Source organism: Coffea arabica, chromosome 11e, assembly GCF_036785885.1.
Source record: "Coffea arabica cultivar ET-39 chromosome 11e, Coffea Arabica ET-39 HiFi, whole genome shotgun sequence".
Taxonomy (NCBI): Eukaryota; Viridiplantae; Streptophyta; class Magnoliopsida; order Gentianales; family Rubiaceae; genus Coffea; species Coffea arabica.
The window spans coordinates 46,655,350-46,665,905 of record NC_092331.1 but is presented as its reverse complement, the minus strand read 5'-3'; the positions used below and the strand labels follow the sequence as shown (position 1 = coordinate 46,665,905).

The 10,556-nt window shown below is 36.7% G+C and overlaps 1 protein-coding gene across 1 annotated transcript; it reads left to right on the top strand.

The window, feature by feature from the left end:
• Positions 1-862: 862 nt before the first annotated feature.
• Positions 863-2,886, top strand: LOC113718341 (uncharacterized). The gene is made up of 3 exons (XM_027243252.2): positions 863-1,819; positions 2,189-2,767; positions 2,863-2,886. The coding sequence occupies exons 1-3, from the start codon at positions 863-865 to the stop codon at positions 2,884-2,886; spliced, it is 1,560 nt and encodes a 519-aa protein (XP_027099053.2).
• The last annotated feature ends 7,670 nt before the right edge of the window (positions 2,887-10,556 follow it).

Sequence of the window (10,556 nt, the reverse complement as noted above, 5' to 3'; positions counted from 1 at the left end):
GACCCCGAAGAGGATCCTGACAACATGCCCGTAGAAAACCATCAGGGGGAAAATGGAGTTGAGGATCAGGACGGTGCCGAGGGAGGTGTAGGAGACAGAGCAGTTGTGGATGCAGACCCACCAGCGGATGAGCAGTAGAGTTGGTCTAAGAGAGATTCTATTTAACGATTCATTTATTTTATTAGTCTTAGGGGATGCTATTTCAAGAACATTAGTAGGTTGGTGAGTGATTGTTCGCATTAATTAGTCTTTCTATCCAATCGTAGATTATAATTAGACGGATTGGACACTAGATTCATTAGATATTTCTAGAATAAGTTAGAATATTGACTTCGATGTGTAAGAAGTCAACTGTTCTTTTCATCTTGAGTTAGTGAATAAAATCTCTGTTTTAATTTTTTTAAATTTATTTATTCACCTATTTTATTTTATGAGGTAGTATGCATAAAATATACAAGTAGATAACTTTAGTTGTGTCGTCTTAAAAATATATATTCATATATATATATATATAATAATAAATAAGAATAGAATACTTACTTTAGTGTGAAACTTATCTGTTTGATTTAGGAAATGGCACCAAATACTAGAGGTGGCGGAAATCACAATAGCAACCCTAATGGTGAGAACGACCACGGTAATCGTAACCAAGAACCATATCAACGAAATAATAATCAGAATATGGGTTACCAAGGGGCTGGATCAAGTGGGCATCAACCTTACCTGATGTTACCCGTAGAATTAGTGACTGCACTAACCGGGGTAGCCCAAACATTACAAGCCCAGACACAATTAGCACAGATTCAGACTGGTTCAAACCCAAAATCATGGACAAAGGGGAACTCAATCATATTATGAGAAAATGAAAAGGGTCCATGTCCCTATCTTCGATGGAACTCCTGACCCGGATTTAGCAGAAAAGTGGTTAGATGAAATAGAAAATAATTTTGCACTTTTGCAAGTGCCAGAGGAGATGACACACCTAATCTTCAAACCCTTTTTGGTAGGAGAAGCCAATAAGTGGTGGGCAACTCTGGAACCTACCGTCGCCCCACCAGTAAGTTGGACAAAATTTAGAGAGGAGTTCCTGAAATACTTTTTCCCACCGGCTGTACGGATGCAGAAAATATATCAGTTTGAAAATTTGAAACAAACTCCAGAAATTTCTGTGGTGCAGTATTCGAATAAATTCATGGCATTAGGAAGGTTTGTCCCATCAATAATGGCAGATGGGGAGTTGAAAAAGTATAAGTTTATAAGGGGGTTGTCGAGTAGAATTCAAACTAAGGTGAACACCTCTTATACTCATACGTTTAATGATGTGTTGGATGCCAGCGTTAAAGCTGAGGCTGATTGCAAAAGATTAGATGAAGAGGGTAGGAATAAAAGACCTAAACTAGGGAATGAACTTGCAGTGGTGGGAGCACTGAAACCTTGCAGATCGTTTCGCTTAATTAAGAAAAGTCATGGGCCACCACCGAAGATAACTGGAGGAAACACATTTTCTGTGTGCAAAACTTGTGGAAAGATGCATCGGGGAAAATGCCGGCTTAAGACAACTTTTTCCACGTGTAAAACTTATGGGAAGATATACCGAGGAGAATGTCGAGTTGGAGCAGGAGCTTGTTTTGAATGTGGACAGCAGGGGCATAGGGATATGAATTGTCCAAATAGGAAGGTAGAACGAGATAAGAGTGGTAATCTCACTGATAAGAAGCCAAAAGTTAACGCGAGAGTGCATGCCATGACCGATGTTAGGGCGGAGGTGGCAGGCGACGTGGTCACAGATACTCTTCTAATTAATTCCGTGTCTGCATATGTACTATTTGATTGTGGAGTTAGTCTCTCTTTTACAAAGTACTTGTGCATGTCTCTTGAATGGACGAACCACCCCTATCGAGTGGCTGATCCAAGAAATAGAATCTTAGTGTCTCATACTAGGTATCCAAACTGTAGTGTGAAATTGGATGATAGAAGATTAGAAGTGGATCTAGTACAAATAAATATGAGTGATTTTGATATTATCCTACGAATGGATTGGTTAACTAGACATTTTGCCCAAATTGATTGTAGGAAGAAGAGGGTGTTATTCATGAAATCAAACGAGAAGGATTTCTCTTATCAAGGAAATGTTGGTGACAGAAAAATTTATAAGTTACCTCTTCTATCTGCCATGTAAACATATTAGGCAATAAGAAAAGGGTGTAAGACATATTTGGCTTATATTCTGGACACGGGGAAAGAGGAGATGCATTTAGAAAAGATTTCGGTGGTGAAGGACTTTTCTGACATGTTCCCAGAAGACCTTTTTGGTCTACCTCCGAATAGAGAAATAGCGTTTGAAATAAATGTTATACCTGAGGCGACTCCTATATTTAAGGCCCCCTATAGAATGACGCCTGCAGAATTAAAGAAACTTAAGAAGCAATTACAGGAACTACTAGATAAGAAATTCATTAGAGCTAGTGTTTCCCCTTGGGGTGCACCAGTACTCTTTGTAAAGAAGAAAGGTGGTAGCCTGAGATTGTGTATCGATTATAGGGAGTTGAATCGAATCACAATAAAGAACAAATACCCCCTTCCAAGGATAGATGATCTTTTTGACCAACTGAAGGGAGTTAAAGTATTCTCTAAGATAGATTTGAAATCTGGATACCATCAATTAAAGATTAAAGCCGAAAACATCCAAAAAAGTGCATTTCGTACGAGATACGGGCACTATGAGTTTTTGGTGATGCCCTTTGGATTAACTGATAGGATGTCAATTGTTAGTAATTTTATTGTCAATTTCCTCTGTGACCTTGCCAAATATTGCTTTAATTGTGACATATACTTATATTTGGTATTTGAATCCAATTTCAGAAAGTGGAGCAGAAACCTTCTTGAGAAGATTACTCCACACGTGAGATTCTAAAAGCTTTACACAACTGGCCCACATGGTACAAAACCAACGGATTTCGTTTCCTTGTGCTGATGAAGAATTGAATTGTTATGATGCAGTCCACTAGCAATAGGAAATGGAAATAAGAAATTTGGCAAGCCAACATCTCAATTTGGTAAGGACCGCGAAGAATTAGTTATTGTCTAAAGATGATGTGCCTTTTGTTTGCTTTCTTGTGGTCATGTGCATTTGGTCAAAGGAAGCCCGACAAACAAAAGTTGGCTTTTGCTTTTGTTTTCGGTGGGATTGATTAGGTAGAAAAAGAATGTTTTCTTTTGTGGACAAGGGTGTGAATTTTTATAGATTGGCTTGTTTTTATGTTTGGGGAGCTTCTGGCATGAGGGAGATTTTTCTCTCCGAGGAGACTACAAAGTAGAATAGGAGTCTTGGTTTTGGAGAAGAGAACTTGTTCCTTCTCTTGTCGTGTGGTGTGCGGTTTTTCTTCAAAGAGTCTACGGAGACTCAAAGTTTCATTCTAAATTATTAGTGAGTTATTTATGCCTTTGAATTCAGTTGAATTACGTGAAAATTTTCTTATGAGGCGTGGCTAATTTTCTCATCTAGTCAAGAATCAACGTGAAAACGCAGTCCCAAATATATGTGAGATCTAATTAATTTTACGTGTTCCTTAATTTGTTAATATTTGCATGTTTTCTATTTTAATTTTCATGAGATTATTTTGTTAATTGGATATCAAGGGTCCGATGTGCAATTTGACTTATCAATCTCCTATCAAATTAATCAATTAAATCCGTAATTGTTGAATTGGTTAATATTAGTGGCAACTAGTATTTTCACATACTAGGGAAACGTGCAATCTGATTTAAATAACCCTCGTAGCGTGTTATTAATTTGAGTTAGGCTTTTCTAGTTTTTAAGGCAATTAGGAAATTAATTCCTACGGTCGTACCTAGGAGTATTTCCTGGTTAGGGGTAATCAACGGTCGTACCTTGGTTATCAATAAATTAAGGAAAAGCTGGTCGTCAGAGTTTATCGGGGACTATAACTAACCTGTTAATAAAATTAAGTGAACTTTCTTTGCATCAATGATCGGATGAATGGACTGTGTCTGCGTAATTGTATTCTTGACTAGAATTTATTTATTATTTATTTAATTGCTATTTACATTCGTATTAATTAATTGTTTATTTTTGGTTAAATTGTTTAATTATTTCTATTTTATTTCTAATAAAAATCCCCCGTGTCCCGAACTTGAAAAGAATCAAATTTTTCTCAATCTCTGTGGATTCGACCCTGCTCACTACTATAGACAGAAAATTTATTTTTCTTCAGCAGATATTTATTATTGCACAGACTCGACACCTGTCATTAACCAATGTTTTGATAGCCTTTACGGATCTGATGAATCGTGTATTCAAACTGCAACTAAACCGTTTTGTGGTGGTGTTTATTGATGACACTTTAGTGTACTTTCCAAATGAAAAAATTCATGCTGTCCACCTTAAAGAAGTCCTAGAGATACTAAGAAGAGAGAAATTGTACACTAAATTTAGTAAATGTGAATTTTGGTTGAAGAGTGTGGCCTTCTTAGGACATGTGATATCAGCTCAAGAGGTGTCCGTTGATCCAAAGAAGGTGGAAGCAATTGTAGACTGGCCAAGGCCCACTAATGTAACCGAAGTGAGGAGTTTCTTAAGGTTGGCCGGCTATTATCAAAATTTGTAGAAGGATTCTCTACCATTGCTATGCCTCTTACTAGGTTGACTCAAAAAAGAGCAAAATTTGAATGGACAGATAAATGTGAAACGAGTTTCTAGAGGTTAAAGGAGAAACTAGTGTCAGTTCCAGTACTTACCCTACCCTCTGGAATGGAAGGATTTGTGATTTATAGTGATGCCTCTAAAAATGATTTAGAATGCGTTTTGATGCAAAATGGGAGAGTAATTGCTTATACTTCCCGCCAACTAAAACCGTACGCACAGAATTATCCCACGCATGATTTGGAATTGACGGCAATAGTATTTGCGTTGAAAATATAGAAACATTACTTATATGGTGTGCAATGTGAGATTTTCACCGATCACAAGAGTCTCAAATATCTCTTTACTCAAAGGGAATTAAACATGATGCAGAGAAAGTGATTAGAATTAATTAAAGATTATGATTTGACAATCAATTACCATCCGAGTAAGGTAAATAAGGTAGCAGACGCCCTCAGTAGGAAGTCAAGGGTATTAAGAGAACCCACGGTAAAGGATCAAATGGAGAATTTTGAAGTGGAAATGGTGGACTCTACGATTCAAATGCTAGCTGTCTTAGTGGTCACGCCTATTTTAATAGATAGGATTAAAGAAGCACGACATTTTGATGACGGGTTTGCAAAGATTAAAGAAAAACTTAGAGTGGAACCCTTCGATAGGAAATTGAAAAACGATGGGAGTTTATGGAAAGATGGTAGATTATGTGTGCCAAGGAATGAAGGATTGAAACAGAAATTGCTAAAGGAGACACACAATTCGAGATTCTCAATTCACCCTGGTGGGACTAAAATGTATCAAGACTCGAAAAGGTTATTGGTGGAATGGGATGAAACGATAAATAGCGAAATATGTAGCGAGGTATCTGGTATGCCAACAAGTAAAGGCCGAGTATCAAAGACCTGCCGACTTATTGCAACTCTTGAAAATTCCCCAATGGAAGTGGGAACATGTGGCAATGGATTTTGTGGTGGGATTGCCTCGAACGATTAGGAATAACGATGCCATTTGGGTTATAGTCGATCGACTAACCAAATTTGTCCACTTTCTACCAATGTCGAGTGGGGTAACAATGGAGAGGTTGGTAGAGATGTATGTGGAGGAAATCGTATGTCTTCATAGTGTTCCAATAAGTATAGTGTCTAATCGAGACTCTAGATTCATGTCTAGATTTTTGTCGACCTATCAAGAAGTTATAGGGACTGACCTGAGATTAAGTACCGCCTTCCACCCTCAAACGGATGGACAATCGGAAAGGACCATACAAACACTGAAAAACATGCTTAGAGCTTGTGCTCTAGACTTCTCGAATAATTGGGCTAGGTTGGTGAAACTAATGGAGTTCTCGTACAATAATAGCTATCATAGCAGTATAGGTATGTCACCGTTTGAAACGTTGTATGGATGAAAGTGTAGATCCCCCTTATAGTGGGATGAAATAAATGAGAAGCTGATCACTGGCTCTGATTTGGTAGAAAGAACTTTGAAAAAAATTAACATTATTCGAGAAAAATTAAAAGTAGTTTAGGACCGAAACAAGAGTTGGGCGGATTCCAAGAGGAGACCTTTAGCGTTTCAACCGGCAGAAAAGGTATATTTGAAAGTATCCCCTACCAAGGGAGTGATGAGATTTGGAAGAAGTGGCAAGTTAAGTCCGAGGTATGTAGGGCCTTACGAAATACTGGATAGAGTTAGACCTCTAGCGTATCGACTGGCTCTCCTGCCTACTTTGTCAATGATACATAATGTTTTTCATGTCTCCCAACTGAAAAAGTATGTATCGGATCCGAGCTATATTTTGGAGGATCAACCCATCAAAGTGAGGGAGAACTTATCAGTGAAGGAAGTTCCTTTAAGAATCGTGGACCGGAATGACCAAGTTTTAAGAAGAAGGACCATACCCTATGTCAAGGTGCAATGGACGAATCATACACTGCGAGAGGCAACGTGGGAGTTGGAGAAGGACATGCGGAATAGATACCTCTATCTTTTTTATCAAGATATGTAAGTTTCAAGGACGAAACTTTTTGTGAGGGGGGTAGAATGTAAAAACCCATGTCCTTGCCCATTTTTTTAGTTTATTTTGCTCAATTAATTAAAAAGGCAAAATTACTCTAGGTGAAAAAAAATAATAATATAAATTTATTAGTAGGATAGGGTAGAGGAGTAATTAGGGTTAGTAAGGAGATAAGGTAGGATAAGAGTTCATAATAAACTAAGATTCTTATCTAAACCACCTACTAGTGGGAAGTGCTAGGGTTTAGGATTTTTATCAAAACAATAGAGAGAAAAATAACACTATTCCAACCTTTCCCTTGTCTGCCTCCCTTATAGCAAGAATCGATTAAGAATAGAGGAGAAGGAGAAGACGTCGTCGTCGAACAAGCAGACAATTAAGCGCCTAGACCTGTACGACACCAGTTTAGAAGGTCTAAGGTAGTTCCACTTGAGCAACCAGACAAAGGTAGGTGATACTTACCCTTCTGAGATTTCAAAAGTTTAAAGTAAAATTTTTGTCATCAATTATATTTTTACGTGTTAATCTAAATTGTTTTTTATTAAATGATTTACTTGACTGTTTAAGCAAGTTCTATTTTGACTATACAGAAAAATGGACCATGTGACTTATTTGAAACTTTTTAATATGTTATTATATACCAAATGAACTGTATCTTTTATGAAATCCAGAACTATGCATGTGACATGTGAAATGAATTTATGTCAAGAAAAACTCAAAACAGTCATGGAATAGACGGTAGGGGCTATAGTCCTGTCTAATGGTCATGGTAGTCTGGTATAGAGTCCGGCCGATTGATAAGGTCATGGTAGTCTGATATAAAGTCCGGCCGATTGAACATGTATGTAATGAGACCAATCGGTAGTCATGAAACCTATTGGTCGCCCACCTAGAAGGGGTTTAATCTCTAGGCTGAATACTCAATAACCGGTCATTATATGTACTTGTTATGAGCTGATATGAAATGATTTATGAACTGATATGAAGAGACTTATGAATTAATATGAAATGATTATGACTTTATGATTTTTCATATATAGTTATCAATAAGATGCTTTTAAATTACTTGTCACTCGTTACTACTGATTGTTTTATAAACAACATTACTTTCATGATTATGGATGTGAACAGTGTGCAAATGAATTGATTTATATCTATATATGTACCTATAACGTTATGAATGCATGGTCCAACAGAAGAGTAGATATTACTTACTGAGCGACTTGTCGCTCAACCCACTTTTTACCATCTTTGCAGATTCTAAAAAGTATGAGTTGATTTACGTAGAAGACCCTGAGGACGACTTTTATTAGTTTCGAAGTGAATAGAAGTTAGCAAACTAGCTACTTCTAGTTGTTAGTTTTATTTACTTTTGTTTCCGCTGTTTCAACCAGAGAATAAATGTACGAACTTATTGGATATTCGTAGACTATCCTTCATACGAGATTTGTACCGCACTTTATCTAGTTGTATTATTTAATACTTTTAAAGTTTAGTATATTCTGATATTGCCAAGTATTCTTGAGCGAGACTTGAGGATACGGGAATGTCACGTGACTAGCACGTGCGGGCTCAGGGCGTGACAAGGGGAGTAAATAATTTCAAGATTTTTACGTCCATTGTCGAATAGCATCACATATAACTCTCAAACCAAGTAAAGCAACAAAAAAAAATTCATAAAACCTTAGCTAAGTGGTTAAGAAAGAAGTGTAGTACGTGATGTTCAGGATAGACAATCAGTTTTTAATCTTCCCAATGCTTTAACGTCTTGAGAAAATACTTCAATCGCAAAAGCCACTCAATTGAATGTCCTCTAAAGATTAAACTAAAGTTAATCTCAAGTTTATTCGAGGCATTGCAAGGAAGAAAAGGTTTATCGCAGTTGTTGAATTCAAGCAACTCTAACTTTGGAGCATCAAGTTGAGTAGCTGACATGTGACTGCAATCTCTCAAGATCAATTTCTTAAGAGTTTGGTTTGAGATCTTGAAACCCGCATAACTTTTGCAGCCGTGTATATCCAATGTTTCAAGAAAGAGAAGCTGAGATATCGGTGTCTCTAACATATCAATGTCAGCGGCACCATTCACATATATTTTCAACTACTCCAGTGCTGTACCACAGGCTGTCCAGTCAATGGTCATTGGCCAAAGTTGTTTGACTTCTTTCAATGTCGCAAATGAGAAAGTACGAAGCTTAGCTGCATTAATTTGAATCATATCAACCATATCGCAGAACAAACACTCAAAATGCTTCAATTCAGGTAAGTTTGGGACAGAGAGAAGTTTGTCCATCCAATTGCAGCATGATATCTTCACATACTCAACCAGTGGGCATCCAAGGAGAAACCTTTCCAATAGAGACTTATCATCAAAGCAGGAATGACATAATGAAAGGCTCTGTAGCTGGGGAAGTTTGATGTCCAAACCAGTCGCAAATCTACAACCACTCAAGCCCAAAATTTTTAGCCACCTAGCTTCAATAGCAAATTGAGGTATAGCATAATGGAGCCTTTGACGACTTGATGAAGTGTTAATGCGATGACCAACTTTTGTATCACTGGTTAAGCAGTCAATGCTCTGGCACAGCCCTCATCATTGCATAATCAATCCATATATTCAATCTTTGAGCCAGTGAGCCCATCTTAGGAAAGTCAATGTACAATTGGAATCTCTGTATATTTAAGTTTTCTATAAAACGTCGTCTGATGAATTTTCCTGCCATTGACAGGAAATCGTCTTTTCTGCTGCTGCCGCCAGTACACTCAAACGTTGGACCAGGAACCTCTCTACCACATTCTTGAACCCATCCTACTCCTTTTTCTTCTTGTTCTTTGTCTTGGTCCCACATGGTGCAGATAAAATGGTAGACAACAAATGAATAAAGGGTCCAAATACGATACCAGGATTTGGACAGGATGGCGGTACAAGCAACATCTCGGGTGGGTAAAAACGAATAGATGTGATAAATGATTGAATCAGACAGCCGAGAGAAGTGATTAAGGTTCGCATCCTTCCGACTTGTCTTAGGTTGCACCTTGTTCCTTGTCAATGACCAACAAAATGAAATTAATGAGAGTTAATTAGACGTCCGTGTCTAAGGGTAATGAACCGGTACTGATTAAAGAACTCAGTGAATTCGTAAAGACTACCTTGTTCCATGATGGACAAATATCAAAAGAAACCTTAGTAACACTTCCTGCATTAGTAAGAATAACGTTAAATAAGATCTTCAAAATTCAAGTTTACATATCCTTTTTTTCTTCAAAAAAAAAAAAGCAAAGTTGAAATCAAAGCGAGAAAAATGTTCTAAAAAATAAAATTATCCACATCTATTCGGAATAGTAGTGTAGAATGGCGCAATCACGACTTGGAAAATCATGTAAACGCCGAAAATCTATCTATACTATATATTATATATAAAGGGAGAGCATTGAATTTGCTGTAAACTTTTTTGGTCACTTTTTAGATTTTTAACTTTTCACAATCATTAAATTATAACTTTACCATCTAATTACATATTATTCATATTACCAACCAATGTAATCACACTAATTTTCACCCATAACCATTTACAAATATTGTAACCACCAAATTAATTAAAATTCCATTCAAAAAACTTTTAAAAGATCAAAGTCTTTTTTTTGTTTATGAAAATTTTATATTAAATTCCTTCATATAAAAAATGATTGTTACTAAATTATACACATCAGTTGCGCCCTTATCACTAGTCATTTTTCAAGAATGTAAACTGATTTTTTACAATTATTTATGATCATTCAAAAATTAGAAAAACTACGTCATTAGATGTCAATCTATACCACTATTCATTTGTTGGTTTTGTCAATTGTTCATTTCCCCTTCCCATCTAATCAAAATTCA

Excerpts from the sequence above, each read along its gene's own strand:
- LOC113718341 (XM_027243252.2), top strand. The coding sequence starts at position 863 with ATGAAAAGGGTCCATGTCCCTATCTTCGATGGAACTCCTGACCCGGAT. Across the intron at positions 1,820-2,188 it reads TTAATTCCGTGTCTGCATAT|GCAATAAGAAAAGGGTGTAA; the intron begins GTACTATTTGAT and ends TAAACATATTAG. Across the intron at positions 2,768-2,862 it reads TAACTGATAGGATGTCAATT|AAAGTGGAGCAGAAACCTTC; the intron begins GTTAGTAATTTT and ends ATCCAATTTCAG.